The sequence below is a fragment of the Mus caroli genome, unplaced genomic scaffold, assembly GCF_978045245.1.
Source record: "Mus caroli unplaced genomic scaffold, Mus_caroli_1 scaffold_13, whole genome shotgun sequence".
Classification (NCBI taxonomy): Eukaryota; Metazoa; Chordata; class Mammalia; order Rodentia; family Muridae; genus Mus; species Mus caroli.
The window spans coordinates 18,208,193-18,234,029 of record NW_028227268.1 but is presented as its reverse complement, the minus strand read 5'-3'; the positions used below and the strand labels follow the sequence as shown (position 1 = coordinate 18,234,029).

The following is a 25,837-nucleotide window of genomic DNA, read 5'->3' as shown; positions in this document are numbered from 1 at the left end:
CATGGCTGTGATGGGACCCATGGAAGCTCCGAGGGCAGACCAGGCAGCAGTTGGTGGCAGGGGTGTGTGTGTGAGGTCTGAAGAGCCTGCAGAATCCCCAGAAAAACTGGAGAAGGGCAAGTCCTATGGAAACATTTTTAAAAAGTGGACTCATGAAACTGGAAGGAAAAATGGTGGAAGAGCCACGTGTGCAAGGGAGAACAGCAAAACCACAGACCCAGTGACAAAGGGTATGGAAGTGACATGGGCATCTGTGGCCTGTGTCACCACTGAAGTCCATGGGGATGTCCAGGGTCTGTGCTGCCCTCTGAAGCCACGGGGATGTCTATGACTCATGCGGCCACTACAGGCCATGTAAGTACCGTGTGGCTGCTGGAGCCCACGTGGATATCCGTGGCCTGCGCTGCTGCCAAGAGCCATGATGGTGCCGATGGACTGAATTTCAGCCAAGGGCATTGTTGACGCCCATGGCCCATGTTACCACCAAAGGCCATGGAGATATCTGTGGTCTGTACTGTGCTGTAGCCAGAAACCATGTGCAAGTCTATGATCCTTGCTGCTGCTGACTATAAAGGGCAAGAGAGCGTCTTTTCATTGGTCTCAATGACTGCAGACTCACAGTTGAGAATGAGAGGCACAGAAGGCTTCTGAGACAACTTCTCTTCCACCTCCTCTCCTATCTGTACAGCCTAGAAAGGAAGGCATTGAAGAGAACTCTCAAAGACTGTGATAAGGCTGCTGAAATGTATGCAGCTTGTTCCAGTCTGTGGCTTTTGGTGGTAGTGGGTCTCATTTTTAAGGGGCTGGCCACTGAGTTTGACCATGCTCCAGTGAGTATAAGAGCAATACAAACTGAACTTGGTATATTTTTTTTTCTCCTTTTGTTTTGGGGGAGGTCACAAGGGTGGGGTGGAGTGGACCTGGGAGGACTGGGAAGTGTGATTGTGAAATTTCCAAATAATCAATAAAAACAGTAAGTTAAGCAAATGGGAGCTCGTCATACTTTGTCTTCTCTTGAATACTTATTGTTCTTTGAAAGAAGTCCAAATGGCTATTTGTTCTTAATTGTTTTTTTAAGTAAAATATTTTGCTTTTATTTATTAAAATTGTCTTCCTGTAAAATACTTTGATCATGTTCTCCCCGCCCCCCAATCCCAACCAGATTCTCTCCACCTCCCTATCCGTCCAACTTCACATTTGTTCTCTCTCTCAAAACAAAAACAATACCAAAAAAAAGAGAAAGAAACAAGTCAAAACAAGCCAACAACAACAACAAACCCAAAACCAATAAGGCAAAAATGCCAAGACAAAAACTACATGTACACACAAAATAAAAACAAAAAACAAGTCATGGGGTCTACTTCACGTTAGACTAACCATTCCTGCACATGGGGCCTGCTCTGCAGTGTGGCTACTATATCCAGTGACAGTCCACTGCAGTAAACTGATAGATTGCTTCAACTGCAAATAGCTTCTCATTTAGGGGTGGGACTCTGTGGCCTCTTTCTTCTCTCCCGGCTGCAGTTTTATCGGGTTTCAACTTGAGTAGGTCTTGTGCATGCTGCCATGGTCTCTGAATTCATATGTGCACCAGTCCTACTGGGTCTGGAAGAGGTTCCCTTGGAGTCATCCGCTACTCTGGCCCTTACACTCTTTCTCTCCAGCTCCCTGACACCTGAGGGGCGGGGGTTGATAAAGGCTTTTAGGGATGACTACTCCAAAATCTCCCACTCTTGCTAACTGCAAACTAACATAGTAGAAGAAATGTGGGAAAACATGGAAACAGAAAGAGCTCATGAGCACTAAAGGCAGCTAACCAAAACAGAATCCCACAGACTGCTCTGCAGCATCTTAGGCTGGCTTGTTTTTCCAGCCTAGCTATTACCTTATTTCCTCTTCTAGAACTACAATATGATTATTAGTAGCTCTCTTAGTCCATGTGCTCTAATTCCTTTCTGTTAGATATTTAATTATTTATAATTATATATTTCTAATTATATATTTGGCTGCAATGTAATTTTTTTTACCTAAATCCTTGACAAAATACATAATTACTTCCTAAACACAACTGTTAGGTTAAATGGTATACTGAATATTTTAAAGACCTTAAAACAGAGCGTCAAATGCTTTTCTACAAAATTTTGTCTCTTGCTATTTTGTAGTGCTGGGGATAAATCTAGGGTCACATCCTCAGCACCTCCCACAATGCATGGCTGTGCCTATCTTGATATAGTCTCACAAATAAGGAAAATAAAAAACCACTAAAAACCAATTGCCAATGGACAAATCAATACTACTGTCTTTCTGTGCATGCTTCGGTCGTTGGTTTTAACGGAGCTGATTTTCTGCTTCTAAATCACATCTTTCTAATTACTGAAGGTGCTGGCACATTTTATGAATTATATATATTTGAGTGGAAGAGATGGCTCAGCTCACAAGACTAGACTCAACATCCAAAAACATACATTATATATTTTTACCATTGCTAATTTTTCTTTTATATTTGATAAGCCTCCCATGTGTTTCTTTTATTGGTTTATAAACATGCTTTTTAATTAAGTCTATTGATGTGTAATTGTAAAAATTGATCTCCAGCACCCATGTAAAAGTGGTCAGTAGTGTGCACCTGAAACCCCGGAGTTAGGTGGGCAGTGACGGCAGAGCCTGGGGGCTTGGTAGCAAATCTAGCCGAACGGCAGCCATGGGTTCACTGAGAAAATTTGTCTTAAAAAAAATAAAAGGGAGAATAGTAGAGTTAGGTGCCAACTGTGACCTCTGGCATGTACACTCAAGGCACGCTTGTCAACACACCAAGGATGAAAGAAAACAAATCCAAGCATTAATTAGAATTACATTAAATCGGGCTGGAGAGATGGCTCAGCGGTTAAGAGCACTGACTGTTCTTCTGAAGGTCCTGAGTTCAAATCCCAGCAACCACATGGTGGCTCACAACCACCCATAATGAGATCTGGTGCCCTCTTCTGGTGTGTTCGAAGACAGCTACAGTGTACTTATGTGTGATACTAAATAAATCTTTAAAAAAAAAAAAAGAATTACATTAAATCTGTAAATAAATAAACTGAGGGAATACTAACGTTACATCCCAACTTTAGTGGTAGTTCCACAAATTCATAAAAGTATATGGTAGAAGAGAAAAAGTCAAAATTGCTGGATACTCATCCAACAGATAAAATGCCTTAGGGCACTCCTGTTCTCACATGTAAAGAGCTGCTTGTTCTTCAGCCCGATTCTATATTGAAATGATACCCAGGTGTTCTTCAAAGTTCTTGGAATTTAAGTTTTTTTTCTCTAAACAATCAAAATTATTCTCCTTCCATAAAAATTTTAAAAATTAAATTAAATTTATAATTTTTTCATTTCTCAGTGTCACTGTATATAATGAATATATATTATACATTTGTCTAATGTCAAATGGTACTTAGACTTGTAAAAACAACAACAACAACAACAAAAAGCCCCATACCCAAAAACTGTTCATTGATCAACTGGCAGAAAAACTGGAACTTCAAACTTTGCCAGAGAATACTACATAGAGCTATAGTTAACTCAGTGCAAAGCCAGGACACTATTGTTCGTGACTGGGAAACTGTAGGATTTTTCATTTTCAAAAGGTATTCATAGCCTGGCTAAACACAGGAGGCAGAAGCAGGTGGATCTCTAAGTGTCCAGTTTACTCTGGTCTATATAGTGAGACCTTGTCTGAAATATAAAAACATGTCAACATAAACATTCATGGACAAGAAGCAGAAAGGAGCTGCAGTGCCAGCATGTTTGTCTGGTGCCCTGAGCCGTGTGGTATCACATCTCCATCTACACCTAACCCTTCTATCCACGAGTCAAGAAGGATGCCAAAGACTGCAAGATGCTTTTTTGCTGACTACAGGGGTGCTCTGTGCTAAGCACATCGGTACCATTCCGGCCTTTTCAGAGCTTACAGACTTGGGTCCTGCCAGCAGCACCCTCTCCCCATTTAATCAGCACAATAACATCAAGTTTCACAGCATGTCAGTTTAAGGCAAGCTCACAGTATAGTGAATTAGGAGTCAGATTCGCAGATTAATATAACGGCGACATCAGTTAACGTGTGCCAAAGGATTGGACTCCACAGTGCAACCCTCTTCAACATACTGGCTCCTGTCTCTCTCTGCTTCTACCATTTGCCATCTTTCCCATAGACACAGGGCTGATGGCTGCTCTAAATTTATCTAGTTGACCTATATGGAAGTATTCATCTCTTTTGGCCAGGTGTTGAGAGTCACAGAGAGGCGCCTTTTCTTTATTATGTAACCCACATTACCCTCCATGGGGTCATTAGCTGGTCGTGCCTGGATGTGACAGAAGAGACCGAGTATGACTAATTTCTATCTAGAAATTCTTTTTTTTTTTTTTTGTTGTTGTTGTTGTTTTTCGAGACATGGTTTTCTGTATAGCTGTCCTGGAACTCACTCTGTAGACCAGGCTGGCCTCGAACTCAGAAATCCACCTGCCTCTGCCTCCCAAGTGCTGGGATTAAAGGCATGCGCCACCAAGCCCGGCTTAGAAATTCTTTGCTAATGCAGTTTCTTTTCTTTTCTTTTCTTTTCTTTTCTTTTCTTTTCTTTTCTTTTCTTTTCTCTTTTCTTTCTTTCTTTTCCTTCCTTCCTTTCTTCCTTCCTTCCTTTCCTTTCTTTCCTTCCTTCTTTCTTTTGATTTTAGAATAATTTAATATTTTAACCTCAAGATACAACTCTATTCCAAGACCATTATTTTAAAGGAACGGATCCTTACAAGACCAAAATAACCCACTATAGCACGAGGTTGGTTTAGCCTTTCTTCTTCTTTCAACAAACGTGCACCACAATGTTTCAGTAGCAAGGCCGATGCCATGGATATGAGAGCTGTGATTTGCAGGGATCAACCACATCTAGAACCGGGGAGGCCAATCAGACGGTGGGTTGGGTGCCATTCTACCTAAGTCATCAGGTGACATCACAACACACTGGGTGCAGCCACGCAACTGTCCATTAGGTTTCCTTTTTCCTGATGATCAGAGGTCCCACATTGTCTCCAGTCTCTTCGTTGTGCTTTATGTGAGCCCCATCACAGAAGGGGAACTCTTTAAGACCTCCAGCATCAGCAATACACGGTCTTATCCCCCAGATCCTCCATGTCGAAGGCATGCACCACCTTCGGGTTGTCTTTCTGGATTTGAAGATTCACCAGAGCTTTGGTGCGATATTCTCTTTAGCGTAGAACTTCTTGTAAGCCAGGTAACCCAGAGCGGCTGTGCCAGCGATCCACTCAACTCGCACAGCAGAGTTGGAGCTGAGGCCCATGGCGCGGGCAGCAGGAGGGCCGTGGCAGGACCTCTCGAGCAAGCACTGGGGACCGCGGGGACCGTGGGGACCGCAGAGACTCGGGCAAGACTGCTAATGCAGTTTCATCGTTAGTAGTCTCATGTTTAAACTGACTGAGTTTAAAAACAGTACCAAAGTAAGTTATCTTCGCAGTTACAAGGAAACTCTCACCAGTGAGCTTTTATGAGCTGTTTCTCTAGATGGCGTTTCAACTCCTCTTTGTTTAGTGTGTAACTATCAGGGCCCATTAGAGTGTTTTACTTCTTTAGTTTGTTTTGTTTTGTTTTTGTTTGTTTTTTTAAAGCAGTTGCAACTATTTATAGGGACTGCTGTCTCATGCTTTTTCTTTTTTCTAAGTTTCCAAAGAAAAGAAAAATCAATTCTTAAAATACACTCAAGCTCATTTTACCATTCCTTCACCACATACATCCACCAGACTTTTTCTTTTTCTTTTTTTTTTGCTTTTCGAGACAGGGTTTCTCTGTGTAGCCCTGGCTGTCCTGGAGCTCACTTTGTAGACCAGGCTGGCCTTGAACTCAGAAATCCGCCTGCCTCTGCCTCCCGAGTGCTGGGATTAAAGGCGTGCGCCACCACGCCCGGCCACCAGACTTTTTCTTAACTCTGAGATGTATTAAGCTATTTCACCATCTTTGAAATCACAGCATCAGCAATTATTTCCACCTGAGTTCAAGGTGGTTGCAATGGCAACCACTGTAAGAGGAAGGATGCTGCAGTTATGTGACAAATGATGTACGAATCCCCCTGACGTCATTCTTGGCCATATGTGGAAAAAACAAAAAATCAACAGAGAAGAACCCTCCTCAACCACTTCACAGTAGGACACAGAACTTCATTCAGATGCTAAAGTGAACGAGAGATTCAGTCATTTATTTTTGCAGCGCTGGGGACTGAACAGTGCTCCACCATGGAACTGCACCCCTATATCTCATGAAAATTTTAAAAACTTGATTTTTCTCTCAGGCTCTTAAAATGTCATTCTGTGGCTTCTAGCTCCTTTGTTTCTGTTTAGAAGAAGCCAGGTGGCCTCTGACTGGATGAGTTCTGCTCACACTGTGAGGACAATCCACTTTATTCAGCTTACCTATTCAAAGTTAGTTTTACCCAGAAACATTTTTACAAATATACCCAGGGTGTACAGTTAAACATCTGGGCAACTTATGACCCAGTCAAGATGACATATGAAACAGCTGTCACAGTTAAGAAACTTGGTCTGGTTTTCAAATAATTTTCCCCACCTAAGGCCCAAATCCAGCTTTTGAGGTTTTTTTTTTTTTTTGGTTTTTTGTTTTTTTTTTTTACTTACTTCTTTTATATTATGTGTATGAATACGTTGCTTACATGTATTTAAGTGTATATGTGTGCCTGGTACCACAGGAGAGCAGAAGAGGACATCAGAATACTTGAAGTTGGAGTTATGGATAACTATGAGCTGCTATATATGAACACTGGGAATTGAACCTGGGTCCTCTGGAAGAACAGTAAGTGCTCTTAACCACTGAGCCATCTCTCCAGCCTCCCAGCTTTTGAGTTTTTAAACCTACAGTCAGTGTGAATACGGTCTCTGGAGCTCCAAATAACGTCCCCATTCCTCCATGTCATTATAGATGGGAATAATTGGTAATGCTGTAATTTAAAAGATACGAATCTACAACCAAGCTGATTCTGGGTGCTGAAGGGATTCTACTTCATGTGGAATTTGACACAGAAAATGCCTACAGTCTATTCATGGACTTAACTTCCCTCCTTTCCCAAAGACAAACTGAGCTTAAGTGTTTGGAAACAAAGTGGTCCAAAAGCATCACTTGGAAGTGTATTCAAGGTCTGTTTTTGAACATTGTATAGTAGCATTTCAAACCATGTTAACCCCATATAACCTCTAGGGCCCGGGCTCTCAAGCTGTGGGTCACAACCCCTACGGGAGGTTGAATGACCCCTTTCACATAGGTCACCTAAGACCATCAGAAAACACAGATATTACACTACAAGTCATAACATAGCAAAATTATAGTTATGAAGCAGCAATGAAAATAATTTTGTGGTTGGGGGTTCATCACATCATGAGAGGCTACATTAAACGGTTACAGTGTTAGGAAGTGTACTGGCTGGTTTTGTGTGCCAACTTGACACAAGCTGGAGTTATTACAGAGAAACGAGCCTCCCTTGAGAAAATGCTTCCATGAGATCCAGCTGTGAGGCATTTTCTCAATTAGTGATCAAGGGTGGGAGGGCGCAGCCCATTGTGGGTGGTGTCATCCCTGGGCTGGTAGTCTTGGGTTCTATAAGCAAGCAAGCTGAGCAAGCCAGTAAGTAACATCCCTCCATGGCCTCTGCATCAGTTCCTGCTTCCTGACCTGCTTCAGTTCCAGCCCTGACTTCCTTTGGTGATAAACAGCTGTATAGAAGTGTAAGCTGAATAAACCCTTTCCTCCCCAGCTTGCTTCTTGGTCATGATGTTTGTGCAGGACTAGAAACCCTGACTAAGACAGGAAGGTTGAGAGCTACTACTCCAGGGAAATTCCGCATATAATTATTGATAGCAACTGTATTTTAGCTGCAAGTTGTTTCAAACTAAAGATCACAGCAACAAGTGAGCTCCATATCACTCTTCATGTGAGCCATACTACATTTTCAGTAAGTTAGTCTTATGTCCACATACCCTCCTTTGCTCCTCTTCGGCATCAGCAAAGAGTTTACGAATGTTAGCCTCCGATTCTCCCACATACTTGTTAAGGATTTCTGGCCCATTGACCACCTTGGGCTCTCTCGCATTCAGCATCTTGCCAATCTGTCGAGCCAAGAGAGTTTTACCACAACCAGGGGGTCCGTATAACAGGATGCCTTTAACATGTTTGCAACCTAAAAAGGAAGAAGAGACAGTCTTACACACCAGCTCACTGCAATCGTGGAGGACATCTGAAGGAAGGCCTGCCTTCTTCACATGCCCCTTAGAATAGACCACCCATGTCACTTACACACAGTAATGTCCAAGTGCTGTCAGTAGACAAGGATGGAAGAGTCAAGCCTCTTATGTTGTTTTAAACAGAAAACCCAGAAACCAGGCCTCTATGCTGCTATATTTGAAGGGAGGAGGGAAGCTGCAAGTTACTGATTTTTGAGATACTCTTTATCACTTAGAATGAGCACTTTTACCCTGAAGTGTCTCTTTGACCTAATATCTAACCAGGAATTATTACTTGCTTTCTTGTCTCTTGCGATCAGGAGGAAAGTCTGCCTTGGAGAAATTCTAGTGGAAAATGCATCTATTACAGTACAGCAGGCTCTGAGAACTACATCTTAGTTACAAGGTAACATGTCAACGAATAGAAACAAACTTGGAGAAGCAGCAGGGGTGCCTGGGCTGGCTGGCTGGACACAGGAGAGGTCCATGGTCTAGATTGATGGCAACAATTTTACAAGTAAGGATAGATGTCTTCAGTGACAAATGTCACTTGACAAGTGGGTATGACTTTTTAGGGCCACCCAGACGGAAATGAAGTTTCAAAAATAGTTTTCAATTACTTGCCACTAACAAGCCAAATTAGCAAGACTGATGATCTGGGCTCCCCAGAGTGTCTCTGGGCTACTCTATAGGACTGTCTGTTCCATTTCTTAAGATGAAGATGACCTGTGACTTTTCTTCACTCTTCTGGGGACACTGACCTTCACCATGTCACTGCTATAGTCCATGGTTTCTTTACGCTACACTGACGCAGCACTCTGTGCAGTGACTAAGTACTAGACTTCAGTGTTACTCTCGTACCTGCAGGTGAAGAAACTGGAAATGCAACACACAGGGTGCTCTTGAGAAAACGACTTGTCCTTATCTGAAATTAGAGTCTTAAAGATTCTCTCTGTAAGGGGGAAAGTACAATGGTACCACTGACAACAAGTGGAAGAAATCACACAACACGACTACCGCTGCCAGAAGCAAGACTCTGAGGAAGAGGAAGAGCTTTGGGGTTGCCAGTGACATCCAAAGGTAACATCATTATGTCGAGAAAAGACACGTTAAAATTTCTGGAAAACCAGATCTGCACTCCTGGTTAAGCTTGCAGGCAGAAAGAGAACTTCAGTGAAACTCATAAAGGCATCCTTTTTCATCACAGAGTAAAGCTCTGCCCAAGAACCATAGGCAGTATAATGTCTTTGACCTTTGGCCCAGCCCTCGAGCAGAAGGTTTATACTGCATTATGGGTAAGGCTGGCTCTTCTCCTGGAGGTTAGTTCCACCAGTCACAGCCCATATCCAAGTCTTCAGGACAACCAGGCTTTGGAACCTTACTCTTAATCTTCCTCTTCAAGCCAGCAGTTACCATTTGACCATGTGCACAGACCATATGCAGCTGACTGAAGTGCAAGAAGCCGAGCGAGGGGCTCAGTGGTTAACAGCACTGGCTTCTCCTCTAGAGGATCTGGGTTCAGATGCCTGTGCCCTCGTGGCAGCTCACAACGGTCTGTAACTCCAGTTCCAGGGGACTCAATGCCCTCTTCAGGCATGCACATGGTACACCCACCTACATACATGTAGGCAAAACCCTCATATGCATAAAAATAAAGAAAGATAAACATGAAGAGCAAGAGGAGGAGGAGGAGCAAGAGCAGAGCAGCAAGGTTTGCAGAGGACCCAGAGTCAAGGCCTATCCTCATCTCAGCTAGACTCTCTCCAAGTTTGTCAATCTCCTCTTAAGGAGACCCCTCCCAGGCTAGGCCCTACTTTCTTGGAAAGGCTCTTCTGTTATCCCTGCCCTGTGAGCCCTGAGCACAATATGGCCATAGAGCAGAGCTGGAGCAAATTACAGCCGTGTGCTGACTGACGGCGGCGCCTCCTCCCCCACACTATCCAATTTCAGCTCGGCTTGTGCACGAGCGTGGGGCTCTGCTTTACTCTCATGCTCTCACACGCCTCTCTTTCTCGCCTTTGTTATCTCTTTTCTAATTCTCCTTATGAATTATTGAAATACTCAGTTCTTCTCAAGAGCTACCTCATGCCTCTAACTCTTGCAGATGACCTAGATTCCCACTCCACATATTTAAAAAAGAGATTATCTATCAGTTGTGACCTCCCGGCAGCTCTCTGCTTCACCAGCCACAGTGGCTGGCTGGCACATCCATCCCTAACCTCAACCATGGCTCTCAAAGGAGGAGGCTCCCCTTCTCATCTCAGAGGTTTATATTTCAGTCATTTGTTTATCTACCTTCTCTCAGAGGTGGCATGCTGTTTAAGGGGAAATACTGTTTTATTGATCTTGAATCACAACTGACCCAGCAGAATGTTTAGCCCAAACATAGCATGCACTCAAAAAAGAAGTGGGGGGTGGGGGTGGGGCAAACAGGTAAATTCTAGATTTCTTTTCTCCAAAATGCAGAGTCTGAGGGAGAAGAATCTGTTTTTCAAAATTACTTGAACCCTTTAATTTATGGGTCTCACTACTGAAATAATTTAAATCTGTAAAAGATTGTGTGTGTGTGCCGGCCTGTGTGTGTGTGTGTGTGTGTGTGTGTGCATGTCGGCCTATTCGCAGTGTCTAAGCCCTTTCTGATTATCAAAACAAACTGCTCATGAAGAGTAGAATCTGAACTTTGCAATTCTGCTTTTGTAAGTGAAAAATGCTTAGTTTAATGTGGTTTGAATTAAACTAACTCAGATCTTATAAATAGTTCACAAAATATTGCCATGAAAATTAAGAGAAAAAGCTGACGTGTGCGCTTATGAGACGCATCATATATAATTTTTGAAATGACAATACAGTCGGAGAGACATCGACAGGGTGTCTTAGTGGCTTCAAGCCGGTATCGGGGCGAGAATCCTTTCTAGCATATCAAAGAAATACGCACTGACAAGATGACTCTACCTAGAGACTCGGTTGTGTGACTAAGCGGAAGTGAGACCTTGCTATTACTATCATTACAGCCTTTCCTGACTTATTAAATCAGCACTGGCCTCTAATTTTCAGTGAATCACAACAACTGATTCCATGCAGCACAAACCTGGATTAAGTTCCTGCTGGGATGAAGCACAGAGGGAGGTGTTAAGGACACGAGACATGCAAAGAGCAGTCCCTCCCTGCATGGAAAGTCGGAAGGCGGGCATCTAGACTCTACCCTAACGTATCAGTGAAACGCAGGAAACATCTTAGGCATATACCCAAGAAAGACTGATTTTGCTGAGGTGATATTGGAAAAATGAGGAGTAGACCCAGAAACAAAGAGAACTTGAGTCTGGCCTAGAGGGATGCACAGGGGCTGTGCTTGGGCAGTGGGAAGGAAATGATACCATGAAGAGAGACTAAGGGGGCCAGAGGCAGAAAGGGATAGAGCACTATGAGGGGAGAGTCATGGGGGTGGGGGTGGGGAAGATGTGAGGAGCACAGACACTTGGTACCTGAGCAGAGGTAACCAGCCACGTGGCAGAATGTAGATTAGTATAAGTGGGTTATTAGCTATTCAGGATATGAACCTAACTCTATGACCTAGGTGTCTGTGAGTATGTTTTGAGTCTGAGTCGTTATTCCAGGAGCTTGTGGCCAGGAGGAAACCAGCTCATTACAGGCAGGATATTGGAGACCTTGTCAGGATGGATCTCCTTTTGAGACTAGTCAAGGAATTGGGGAAGTAGTCTTGGGCCACATTTCCTGGAGTCTGTTAACTAAGGAAATCAGGAGTGTGCCAAGCCATCAAAACTAAGGGACTAGAAAGGGGTTCTGGGCAACATAGAAAGGTTTTGGGGAAAAGGAAAACAAAAGAAATGGGAAGAATGTGAGGAAGGGAGAAGTGAGCCTAAGCAGACCGGTACCGCTGTAAGCTGGCTTGGAGTGAGACTCGGTCATCCTGCACGAGCCTCTCCGTTGTATACAGCTGCATAACTAACAAGGATGTTAGGCAAGGTGGCCGTTCTTAGTTCCTTAAACACAAATTTCACCTAAGCTGACATAAGAACCTCAAGCTTTCCTGGGCATTCCCCCCCTCCCCCCACACACAATCTGCATCTTAAAGATTACCATCATGGAGTAAATAACAGCGCCACATTCATTTAAAGTCAATGTATTTTACCTAACTTCCCAACCAAAAGTGTGAGATAAGCTAGGTGTGGTGCCAAACTCTTTTAATCCCAGCACTTGGGAAGCAGAGGCAGGGGGAAGAGCTCTGTGAGTTCAAAGCCATCCTGGTCTTTAGAGAGAGAGAGAGAGAGAGAGACCCTGTCTCAAAATACCAGCAAAACATCATGAGATAAGAAAATCTATGCTTCCAGCTCCAGCAAGCAGCAGAACTCGACAGCTTCAGCCATGTGGCTCTGTCTTTAGAGTCAGAGGGCTAAGATCATAACCATGGGATAATCAAAAGGGAACCTGGGGAAAATGACTGAAGTGATATGTAATTCCTAAGGACTGGATTTTGGTCTACAAGATAGAGTAGTGATCGCGAGCAGAGACCTATCTTGAACAGAAAGCTATCTTGCACAGAACACAAAGCTGTCAAAGAGAAAAAGAAAGAAGAAAGAAAACAAAAAGCAAATCCATGCTTAACTTCAGCTTTTTTTCCTCTCCATCGACTTTGAGGCTTTAACTTTTTTTTTAAATTTATTTTTTTATTAGGTATTTTCCTCGTTTACATTTTCAATGCTATCCCAAAAGTCCCCCATACACACCCCCCCATCCCCTACCCACCCACTCCCCCTTTTTGGCCCTGGGGTTCCCCTGTACTGGGGCATATAAAGTTTGCAAGTCCAATGGGCCTCTCATTGCAGTGATGGCCGACTAGGCCATCTTTTGACACATATGCAGCTAGAGACAAGAGCTCCGGGGTACTGGTTAGTTCATATTGTTGTTCCACCTATAGGGTTGCAGACCCCTTCAGCTCCTTGGGTAATTTCTCTAGCTCCTCCATTGGGGGCCGTGTGATCCATCCAATAGCTGACTGTGATCATCCACTTCTGTGTTTGCTAGGCCCCGGCACAGTCTCGAGGCTTTAACTTTTGTCTCCAAGTTATTCCCATCTTTTCTCCTTATTCTCTAATGTAGGTAAGTAGGCACCTACATTTATAGCTTAGTTATGTTTATTGTATGTACAGTATACATCTGGGGAAGATCCAGTCCAGGGCATGTATTCTACTACCCAGCTCCATCTCTAGGCCTGGTTACGTTCACTATAGGAGTAAATGGAGCTCAGGTACTGTGTCAGGTCCCTCGCTCAGCAGATAGCACGTAGTACCACAGAAGATGGGGAAAACCTCTGCGAGCTTCTGTGTTGTCAGTGAAATAAAGATGCTAGGTTACTGCCTGCTGCTGGGGACAGAAGGCTGGAGGAAGCTGTGTTAGGAGCTTGAGAGAACAGAAAAGAGCTAGTCATCTTAGAAACCAGGAGAGGACACTGCCTGAGCCAGGGATGCTTAGGAACAGGTGCCTGAGGCACAGAGCCTAGATTCAAAGTGAGACCCAACACCACAAGTGTGGTTTTTTTCTAAAGTCAAACTTAGCAGCCAGATGCTGGCCTAGGCTCGCAGGCTGAGGAACATCTGAGACTTTGACTAAGGAGCAAGGCTGTTGGAGAGAGAGTGATTCTGTTAAATCAGGCCACATAAGCACATAAGCTTCATAAAGAAGGAGAGGGCAGCTATTGCCGGGGACAAACTGAGGTTCCACTGGAATCTAACTTACTAGAGTTGGTATGGGGTATGTGTGTGCGTGCGTGTGTGCATATGTGTGCTACAAGAAAAGAGAAGACAAAGTTAAAAAGAAGATGGCAGGAAGCTCAAATCTGAGGTCCTCTAAAGTGGTTGCTGGTAATGCAGTCTTGGTTATAACCAACAAGCGTGTGTTTGAGATAGACCAAGAGAGAAGCTCAGTGAATTAAAACCACGTAACAAGGATGGCGACATTGCCAACAACACCCAGATAACTAAACCAGAGTGGAAACCACACTTAGGGGCAAGTGATGCACTCAGTGTTTGCTCCTCTCCAGCATGGCCACCTTCACACTCATTTTGTTATCCAAACGGTAGACGATGTACTGACCTTCACTGACACACATGCATGAGCTATTATGAAGATACAAATTATACAAGATAGCAAATAAACAGCTTGTCTTAGGGGTTTTATGGTGGTAAAGGGACACCACAAAGTGACACACTTACTCCAACAAGGCCGCACCTCCCAACAGTGCCATTCCTCACAAGCTGTTGGGGGCCATTTTCATTCAAACCACCACACAATGAATGACCACATGCTGCTTTAGTGAGGGTCTCAGTGATGAGACACTGAGAGACTGTCTAAAAAGAACCTAGGTGAAAACTGAGTGGCACCCATTCCAGATCCCTTAAAATAAAGCATTTCTAGACAGTCCCTAGAATCTGCAGCACAAAGCTGTATCTTAATTCTATTTCTCAAAAGATATTTGTCAAGAAGACTGAGGGTATGGGTTTGTTTAGGTGAAAGAAAGGTTTGACGGTTGACTGAACTAAATAGGAAATAAATCAAGAATTCTAGAGAACATTAAAAATTATTATACACTGATTTTTCTAGTCAGTTCTTAGACTTGGACTTCACAGTCTACAACACCAAACCAAACATGTTTTAAATGAGGTGAGGACCAGGTGTGGTGGTGCACGCCTGTGACACCAGGCGCTCAGAGGGCAGAGGCAGGGGGATGGCGAGTACCAGAGCAGGTTGGTGGGACAGACAGTTCAGGGAGTAACGATGTTCACCTGCAAGGCTGATGACTTGAGCTGGACCCACACTGTAGGAGAGGACCAACTCCTGCAAGTTATCCTCTGACCTCCACATGTGTGCTATGGCACGTGCACATGCACATACATGCACACACATGCACACAGAATGAATGTAGTAGCAGTTAGTAGCAGTAATAATGATAATAATAATAAATATTAATGGAGTTCTAGGCTGTCCTGGGCCATGTAGTGAGACTAAGACTCAAAACAATAACCACACCCACAAAAGAAAACAAAATGGCTTCCCATAAACAAGAGCCCCCTCCCCCAAAACTGGGGAGAGATGCTCTAATTGCGTTGTTTAAGGTTTTTGCTTGTTTGTTTTAAATTGTGTCAATTCAAGATTTCTTTTTTTAAAAAAGACATGTGTGCCTTCTATCCCAGGACCCTTAGGAGTTCAAAGCCAGCTTGGTCTATATTGTAAGTTCTAGGACAACCATGATGGCACAGTAAGACCTTGTCTCAAAAGTAAATAGGTATAAAATATGACCACTGCTTCATAAAAGAAAACATATTTAATAACAAAAGGGATGATAGAAGTGATCTTAGAATAATGGACATTCTTTTGTGTTAAATATATTGTTTCAAAGTAGGGGTTCTAAAAACGTGGGGGTTCTAGGGAGGAAAGAGAAGGGAAAAGTCATGTAATTACATTATAATCTCAAAAATAAAAGAAAAATTGAAAACAAAAAAAGAGAGAAAGTGCTAAGGAGGACAGCTGGCACTGGCCTTTGGCCTCCACACACATGTGCACCTCAGTCTATGCCCACACCCACAAGTGTGCACACAGCAGCAATGCTGGGATCTGCCTGTCTACAGTAAGATCCTGGTCTTCCTCTTAGCAGGTGGGAATCACAACAGTAGGCTGAAGGTCACTGTGATGATCAAGCCTGATACAGAAAACTCCTGCCGGTACCCAGTGACGACGGGAGTATCTGCTGCTGAGCGACATTAGCTCATTTTTATCATCTGGCTATGGATGAATTGTGAAGCAGAACCAGACCTTCAGTTGCCACTTAAGAATTAGATTGCATTACATGCAATTGTAAAGCTCAAAATAAATGGCTGCTTTGCTTCAGTTGGTTACTTCTGAGAGTGACGAGGTATCCATCTTGGGCCTTAAAACCTTCTCTAGTGCTACTGCTGCCTTGGAATGCTGAGAATTCTAGTGTCTGTTGCATTGATGAAGCTCAAGCTCCAAGTGAACACAACAGTCCCTACGCCACATCATAACATCTCAGCTTGCAGTTTAGTGAGGTCAGGATGTCCCACAGTGCTAGCTGCTCTTCCAGATGGACTGTCAGAATCGATTCTTTCGCTTCTCTGCGCCTCTAGCAGAGACCAGTCTGCCAGTTCTCAAGTTTTCTAAGCCCACGTCGTAGAGTCAACAAGGAGCTCCCTCTGTAGAAGCCAAGCCAGCACCACGATCAACACCACTTGTGCACACTTCTCTTTGCCCTCTTAAAGTGTCTACCAGCATTAGAAAGCTGACACTGGCTCTTAGGGGAACATTCTTTGTTCTACGTGCATTCACGTGTCAGTATCTCATTCTGCCAAGGAGCACAAGAGCCATGTCTCAGTATTTGCCCCAAAGTGGAGAACTGCACTCTAGACTAGCATAGTGTGTCTTCCCCTTTAGTTTGAGGGGAACCAGCAATGTGTTATTCTCCACCCCCCTCCCCAACTATGAGTCTCTTAGCTGAATCAACAATCCTTCCACAACATACAAACCCAGGATACCCAGAGACACAGACAGGCATGCATGTGCATACCTGTAAACTTTCTGATGGCGTATATATCCAGAGATGTTAAGGTGGACATTACAGACAGCACAGAGACTTCTGGTCTAAAAGTCTACACAGAACAGGGCTTTACCACAGTGACAGGCATCACCAGCCCCACTGGTGAAAGTAGCACACACAATTATTTATAGGGTATCTAATAAGTTTGTTATCATTTTCTTAAAATAGCATTATAAAAGTTACATAGCCTTAGTTCTACAAGCTCAGGGATAAACAGTAACACTTGCTGTTTATAATCTTTGAAAATACTGTCCAACATGAGACACCTTGTGTTTGCCAAGCTTTTCTTTCTTAATGTGAGTTAAACAACTGTTTGGTTTTTTTCCTAGGTGCCACCAGAGGCCAACTGCATCAAGAAAAACTGTCAGCAAAATTGCATGTATTCAAAGGGGGAAACTCATTGTCAAGATGTCAATAAATTAGAACCGATCTCTATCAAATTAGCATTGGGCTAGGAGTGCCTAATTCATTTCAGGGGTGGGGGAGGATGGGAAGGATTAGTGATCCTTAGAAGGGGAACCCCAGTGGCTTCCAGCTCAGACACAGACAACACTGCCTGCCAAGGATGAGTCTCTCGAGGCCAGTGCAAGTCGGGACATCGTCACAGGTCTCGCATGCTTCTCTAAGCAGTTGTGCAAACCAGGTCTGAATGCCTAACTCTAAAAAATGCATGGACTTGTACACGCAATAGCTGGTACGGTCCTAGCAATTGCTAGTACTTGATCTCTCTAGGTTTTCATAATTTCAGCCTGCATTTCTGAAAAGTATTAACTGAAACTAACAAGTACTAGGTCTGCTTAAATTCCTCTTTTCAGAGTACAGAACGCTTATGTTAGGAAACAGGCTTTTTTTTTTTTAATTTAAGATTTACTTATTTATACTATTTATTTTGAGACAGAGTCTATCTACGTAGTCCTGGCTGTTCCTGGAACGCCTCACAGAGACCAGGATGGCCTCGAACTCACAGAGCTCCACTTCCCCAGTGCTGGGCTTAAAGGTGCATGCCACCACACCAAGTGAGATTCAATTGTGTGTGTGTTGTTCCTGTATATGTGAGAGCAGGGCTGGCGGAGGGGAGGAGAGGGCTTTAGATCCAGGGAGCAGGAGTTCCATGCCATTGTGAGCTGCAGGGTTAAGAGTGCTGGGGACCGAAACCCAGGCCCACGCCTTAGACTGACCACTGAGCACCTCTCCAGCACCACTCTGCTTTTTCCTAGCTACGCAGGAAGGGCTTAGAGCATGGCTTTCATCAACTTCTGTTTCAAAGAGTGTTCACTGATGAGCGTGGAAGGTGGGTCACCCGCCGGATCCCATCTGTGTACTTTCTAAACCCTTAAGGAGACGTTCAAGATGAAGATCACTCGGGTGCAGACCCCAGTCTCTTGACATCCTTTTGTTTAGGCGAGGAATGCAGTGTACTGAGCTCCACGGTGAATGCCTGAAAACGACCCATGCCCTGATCACGGAGCAGCTGTGCTAGCTGTCTACCACCTGACTGGTCTATATCCAAATTAGTCAACTGAAATTCACATAGATCTTCTCATCAGATAGCCCAGAACGAGAGATGGGATGTGTGGAGCAACGCTCCCAGCTAATCTTTGCTGACACCCCCACCCTTCTCCACTCCCTCCTAGGGTGTTGCCTGGTATTTCACGAATTCTTGATGACAAAGATCACGCTGCTTCTGTAGCAGGTCCTGCCTTGCTGTCACCTGGCATCCTGTGCTTTCAGGTTTCAGCAGTCGCGGGTTGGCCCTTCTACTTCAGCTGAAATACACTGCTCTGCAGACGATGTATGGCTTCTTCCGTTTGCAGGGAGCCTCTAGTCTAGTTTATGTTCTTCTGTTCCTCAGAAATCACAGCCGTAAGCCAGGCATGGTGGTGCACGTCTGTAACCCTAGCACTCAGGGGACTGAAGACTGCAGTGAGTTCAAGGCCAACCTGGGCTTAACAAGTGTATTTAAGGCCAGCCTAGGCTACCAAAAAAAAAAAAAAATATATCACTCCCTTAATTAAGACTATCTCTTCAATAATTACAGTAGCAACTCTCAAAACAATGTATCAATGTCCTACAGGGTTTATTTAAATGCCTATTTCCGGGCATCACTCCAAGAAACGGAAACTCATGACGTCTGGAGGGGACCTGGGGTGGGTGAGTATTTAACATGTGCCCCTACATGTCTCTAAAAGCAAGCCAGAGGACAAATGATGATGGACTCAGTTACCTAAGCATCCTTGAGTTTTTATTTCACTGAGTGTGTATGTCTGTGGCCCCCACTGAATCACAAACTGGTAAGAATACATTTCTTGTCCTTGGACAGTTGTGGGTGATTGAGCAAGTCTAAGGAGACCAAATTTATCAGGTGTAAGGCAGACTGAGGCTTTCTAAAAGTTAATACAGTCTCAGCTTGCACTGGAAGACTGATGTTTTCCTAAAGGACGGTGCTTGTGGCTAACAGACCCACAGTCGCAGTACTCCACTGAGCCCTGGGTACCCAGTTTAAAGTAACTATAAACAGACATTTTTTAAAAAGTTCAGATATGCGGGGTAAAGGGCTAAAACAAGACTCCAGAAGGCTGCGGAACCAACCCAGCTGGAAAATGAGCCTTAGAGAAACAATGGTTCTGAGGAGAGCTGAGGTCAGTGGAACTGCTTTCTTCACACACTTCAAGAAGTTTCATGAGGAAAAAGGAGGTGTGTTCTCCTCGGTGATATCAAGAAAACCAGAGCTGATCACAGACATGCCTCACCCTAACCTAGGAGCTGTCACCTGGAGAGGCAGAAGTCACTCAGGAAAAATGGAGACGATTCGAACCCAAGGCAGGTGTGTAGTCTAGCTGAGCGTGGGGACCCAGAGCAGTGTGGAGATCACTCAAAGCTGACAGTCTCCGATGGGCCCAGCTAGTGCCAGAGGGATCTAAAGTATCCCAGGATGGTGTCTGAGTGATCAAAGACTCAACACACACAACTTCATGGAAGAAGCGTTGTTTTGGGTCACAGTGGGTGTTTGCTTTTGTCACTCTCTACCTTGTTTTGGTAACGATTTATTTATTTTATGTGTATGAATGTGTTTGTCTACATGTATGTATGAGCACTCCCTGTGTGCCTGGGACCTGAAGAGTCCAGAAGAGGGTATCAGACGCTCCTGGAACTGAATTGCGGCTGTAAGCTGCCATACTGGTACCGAACTGGACTGGGACTGTAAGACCAGCAGGCTCCCTTAATCACTGAGCCATCTCTCTAGCTCACTACCTTATCTTTTGAGACAGGGTCTCTCACTGAACCTGTAACTTACTGATGTATGTGGCTATAGTGACTGAATACTGAACCCCAGTTAACAACCTGACTCCACCCCGTATCCCTAGCACTGGGGTCACAGAGACTGCACCCAGCTTTTGCACAAGTGTTGGGGGGTCTCAACTGAGGTTTCCATGCTTGTTTGGCAAACATTTGACCAACTGAACTATCTCCCTGACCCCTATTTTAAGCATTTTCTAAGTCAATTCAAATGGAACTATTAAACTTCACCTGTTTGACCTGCACTCTGATTGGTCACTGGGTAGTAAAGGAAGTAGAAAGAAAGGGAGTGGAAAAGGTGCATGTGTTTTTCATTAGATAAATTCAGACCAACGCATTCTGTAAGCGTACTGCATTAGTAGTGGTATCTGGATAAAGCACAAACAGGTCCTCAATGCTGAGCTGTACCCATTTTAAATACAAAAGGCAGTAGAGTGACAGGCTTGGAGATGTCCTGTTAAATTAGGAAGGCTTATTTTCTGGGAATAACCATTATTAACTGACTCAAGCTAACACAGCTCTGCACTTTCACACTGAATGGAGGGAGAGGGAGAAGACAGGCAAGGAGACAAGCTAGGATCTTCACATCCAGAGACGCTTTCAAATAATAACCTGTTTCTATAGACATGATTTGCTGTGGTAACGTGCTTGTGTTTATCAGCCCTGATTTCACAACACAAAGCTTTTAGATGTTTACAGGTGATAATGTATGGTAGGAGTGGGACTAGCAAACTCGACAGACAGCAAATTTGTTTTGTGAAAGTTAATAGAAAAGAAACATCTGGAATGTGGCATTGTTAAACCACCTCTGAGCCGTGTTATCAATACTTACTAGGTTGTTAAGAAGTAGAGATGCATTCAGATACGTCCACGTTTACACTGTGATTATAACCACTGATAGGTGGTGCCTTTCTTTTGGCTGTAGTATAGGAATGTGATATTAAACAATTAAATGGAAACATTGTTTATATAGATATTATGATAGTACAAATCTGATACTGAAGTGTGTAAAAAGTTTCCACTCTAGTGCCATGTGCCTTGTTTTAAATTTGGCATTAAGTAAACAGTATGTACAGCTACTGATCTGCCAGTAGAAATCTCCGAAGGCTTAATGGCATTTTGATTTTAAGGTGCTAGTACAGTGGTTCTCAGCCTGTGGGTCACAAGCCCTTTGGGGGTCACATATCAGATATATTACAATTCTTAACAGTAGCAAAATTACGGTTATGAAGGAACAATGAAATAGTTTTGCGGTTAGGGGGTCACCATCGCATGAGATCGCATGAGGAACTATATTAAAGGGTCACAGCATCAGGAAGGTTTGGAACCACTGCGCTAGGACATAATCAAGAACTGTGCTAAGGGAAGGTCTTTCAGGACACAAGACAGTCTGTGTTAGAAGTAACTCTATATTAAAAATCAAAGATGCAACTGTAGGAAACAAACTTTTAAAATGCTGTGAGGAGCCAGAGGGAAAGAACTACTCCTATCTGGGACACGTCTCTGTGGTAATTCTTCCAAAGAGAGCCAAGCTGTCCTTGGGATGAGCACACACAGCACCCTCCCGGGCAGAGGGTGTACGTATGGCCTCCACAGCCACAAGGTTCTGATGCCCAAGAATAAATCTCAAACTAACCCAGTGTCCCACACTGTCTGTCAGTTTCCTGTGACACTTTTAACATTATTCCTTCTTTTCTAGTGCCCTTCCATAGTGTCTGCTTTCATTTATAAGACGTTTTGACTGAAAAAAAAGACATCTAAAGTGATGATGATGGTGGTGGTGGTGGTAGTAATAATACATAAAAAGGAAGGCTAGCTTTTGGCATAACAAAAATGGGTATAATTATTAATGATCTCTGACTCAGCGTTTCCACTCTCAGGAATTTATTTGAAAGAACTATGGTTAGGCAGCAATATATAGCTCCAGGGACGCTCGGCACATGAGGTATATAATCATGAAAAGCTCAAAAGATTATAGGGAACTGAGTAAATAAATGATGGTATGATCATTTTATGAAATGGAGTATCATCTATTTTTTAAAAAGTAAACTTGTGTGGGCATAAAACCAGTTACAAAATTAAAAAATAAATTGTGTAAATACACACACCCACACCCACAGAGAGAGAGAGAGAGAGAGAGAGAAATAGAACAAAAACTAACAGAATGATACCCCCAAGAATACTAATAGTCACTTTTTCCTTTTTAAAGTTATCCTCTTTCTTTTCGTCCTAGTGATCCATGCTGAATATACACTCCTAATATGCTCAGGAGTCAAGATCTAAACCATTCACGGAAAGCAAGGGACAATGACTACGTCTCCCCAAAACCTTCTGGGCCCAGCAGGAAACCTGCAGTGATTAGCAGAGGCAGGAAGGGGCTCTGCGTCAGCCATAGACTCTGAGGCTTGCTCTCAAGAATTTCTCAATCAAGTTGTGAAATCTGAAATTTTAAAAAAGCCAACAATAAATCAGATCATTTACGTGTGTGAGTCACAGAGCCTACAGGGCACCAGACTGGGGGGTAAGGCAGCCTAGACTCTCCCTGCCTGGGACTTTAGTCTAAATAAGGTAGGTGTTCGGTCTCCTGGGAGCTGGGTGCTCTCCAGTGTGAAGAATCAAAAGCAGCCCTTCTCAGCCTGGTGTTCTGTGGACCACTTGTGGGTGCATCCTCATAGGAACAGTTGCTAATTAAGGACATGCTAGACTAGAGCTCTCCGAGGTCCCCATCCTAACATAGTCTAGATCTGAGTCAACGATAAAGCTCCCTGATGCACCGAAACCTGTGTTTCACACATACATTCACTTCTGGTTTCGTCGCAGACACGAAGAGGAGTATTAAATAATACCAGGTGAGTGACAACCCACTTGAAAAAAATCCCACAGCTTGCCAATAGTGATTGAGAGCAAAAAGCCAGAGTTTACCAGCAAGAGGGCAAAACCCTGTCTGGTGAAGATAATAGAAATGATGAATCGAGGGCTGGAGAGATGGCTCAGTGGTTAAGAGCACTGACTGCTCTTCTGAAGGTCCTGAGTTCAAATCCCAACAACCACATGGTGGCTCACAACCATCTGTAATAAGATTTGATGCCCTCTTCTGGTGTGGCTAAAGACAGCTACAGTGTACTTACATAAAATAAATAAATCTTTAACAGAAAAAAAAAAAAAGAAGAAATGATGAATCTAAACAGTGTCTCATGTCCAATTTCTGTCAGTCCTTCCAAATCACATTTCTCTTCAAATTCTTTCATGATTTTCAAAGAGCAGAATTATTTCAACTTAAGTTCAACCTGCTTAATTTTTTAAAAAACATTGATTTTCCTTTTAGAATCGATATGGGAAGGGCTCAGTCACTGAACTACAGCTGTAAACTGTGTTCTCTCACTCTAAAGACTGACAGTACCCCACTGATTACCCCACCCATGACGCACACAGAGCTTCAATATCCCACCACTTCCATGGCCACCTTCTATCACGTGTGGTCAGCCTGCTACCACCAGACAAAGAAGAGCAGCTGTCGAGAATCTCTGATGCAGGTTGATAATCCTGACCATCTACCTCGCTTCTCCTAAGCACACCACAGCCATGACTGGTACCTGAATAAGATTCACAATGGAAGGCACATCATTTGGTAGTGGAGAGAGACGTGAGAGGTCACACAACGTGTGGGATGGCAGCGACCACTGACAGTCAAAGGCTCTGCGCCTAAGAGTCTCTTCTCACTGTAGAATTCTACACAGAATCTTTTAAAAAACAAAGCACTTTAAAAATCACAGAAATTGCCGGGCGTGGTGGCGCACGCCTTTAATCCCAGCACTTGGGAGGCAGAGGCAGGCGGATTTCTGAGTTCGAGGCCAGCCTGGTCTACAAAGTGAGTTCCAGGACAGCCAAGGCTACACAGAGAAACCCTGTCTCGAAAAACCAAAAAAAAAAAAAAAAAAAAAAAAAAAAATCACAGAAATTGAAGGCAAACTAGAATAAGCACACAGGTAAGCGGTGCAGCAGCTTAAGGGATAGATACGTGTGCCTTCATATGCACCACTGTTCAGTCACTGAAGCAGAAACAGGACCCACACTATGATTTGCCCCGAGAGAAAACGAAAGCCAGAGGTGGCGCTGCAGAACTCAAGAGTCACAGTAAATCTTTGAGAATTTGATACATTACTTAATCGCTTCTTTCAAGGTCAAATTACGCAATATTTATAAAATGGTGTGTAGAGGGATTTACCTGTCTAATGTCCCTAAATCCTCCTCTGCTCCCGCCCCTAGCATTGCATCTCCTCTATGAGAGTCCTTTCTCCTTTTAAACACTTACTTAGCATGTGTGTGTGTGTGTGTGTGTGCGCATGCACACGTACTTGCAAGCACATGTGGCACTAACAGAAAATTGCTGGAGTTGGTTCTCTCCCTGTACTACTCGGGTTGCATGGATCAAACACAAGTCGCATGTTAATTCTTTAGGAAACATAACGAAAATCAAGTTCCTTGTAGGCATTTTTAAAGTATGAGAAGCATATTAAACATATCAAAGGTAGATTGCTCTAATAACAAACTGTATGAAACTTTTTGAAATCCTTATCGAGTTGAGGTGGTACTCTTTGAGCTAGCAGCTAAATTCCAGGTGACATTTGTTACCATGACTACTAATTCTTTCTTCTGCTTCTCTTTCTCCAGCACTGTATTCTCTACTGTATCTACCAGTGTCTGTTCCCCAGCTCAGTGTGTCACATATAAGGAACCGACAAGATTTATAGCAGCGGTAGGGCATTTATCAGTCCTCTGGTAGAATGTGACACAGAGCAAATACAAATCAGCCCAAGTTTGAGTTCACAAACAGAAGAGGATCGCCAAGTGTCCCCTTGACTACCCATCAACAAACACTATTCAGAATGGGTAATTACAAAACAGCCTGAGAAGATAATCCCGGGTGTTAACTTTTCTCAACAGCAAGGAAAGTTTAAGATGAAAAGGAAACACCTCAACACCCGATTAAAGGGATTGGCTTATACATTTTTGCCTTTTATAGAGCTACAATGTTTGCCAATGTTGTTATAGCAAGTAGAGCCCATGGAGTGTAAGCAAGATACCAGGTTAGAAAATTTTCACACTAGTGCTACCCTGACAATGAGCCTAACAAGAAATGCTTTTGTGGGTAAAGACACAAGGCTCAGAGTTTGGGGGGCTAGTGCCCTGAAGCAGTTCCAGGTTCAGGGTCACACAAGTGACAAGCAGTAAAGGAAGACTCTAAGCCAACCTTCTGTGGTACCTAAGGATTAACCACTAAAGGGCATGCATACACACAATCTTTCTCATGGGATTGTTTTTTTTAAATGAATAAATAAATAAAATGCTATACATGTTTTATCATGGGGGGAAAAAGGCCAAGATACATTATTTAAAACAAGAAGACACAGAACAGTAGTTATTTAAAAGAAAGAAAGAAAAAACGCCTCTACACGAGTAGAGAGAGCCAAAGATTCATGGGTGTATAAATATTCGTGAAGGGGTCTGAAAACACCCCCTGATGTTACAGGGACTATTTCTGATAGGAACTGGGGAGGACACAACGGAGATCTGACTGCACATAGACACTGCTTTCCGGGGATGCATGGCTTTTATAGTCTGTAACGCTCCAAATGC

The 25,837-nt window shown here is 43.5% G+C and overlaps 1 protein-coding gene and 1 pseudogene across 1 annotated transcript in view; both read right to left on the bottom strand.

Moving 5' to 3' along the window:
• The window catches only part of Nsf (N-ethylmaleimide sensitive factor, vesicle fusing ATPase), a 133,728-nt gene that overhangs the window by 53,243 nt on the left and 54,648 nt on the right, over positions 1-25,837 (bottom strand). Inside the window, exon 9 of the mRNA XM_021176539.2 lies at positions 8,035-8,234. Within this exon, the coding sequence (XP_021032198.1) occupies positions 8,035-8,234 (200 nt within the window). The remainder of the gene's footprint in view (positions 1-8,034; positions 8,235-25,837) is intronic.
• LOC110304883 (CDGSH iron-sulfur domain-containing protein 1 pseudogene) lies at positions 4,861-5,336 on the bottom strand (annotated as a pseudogene).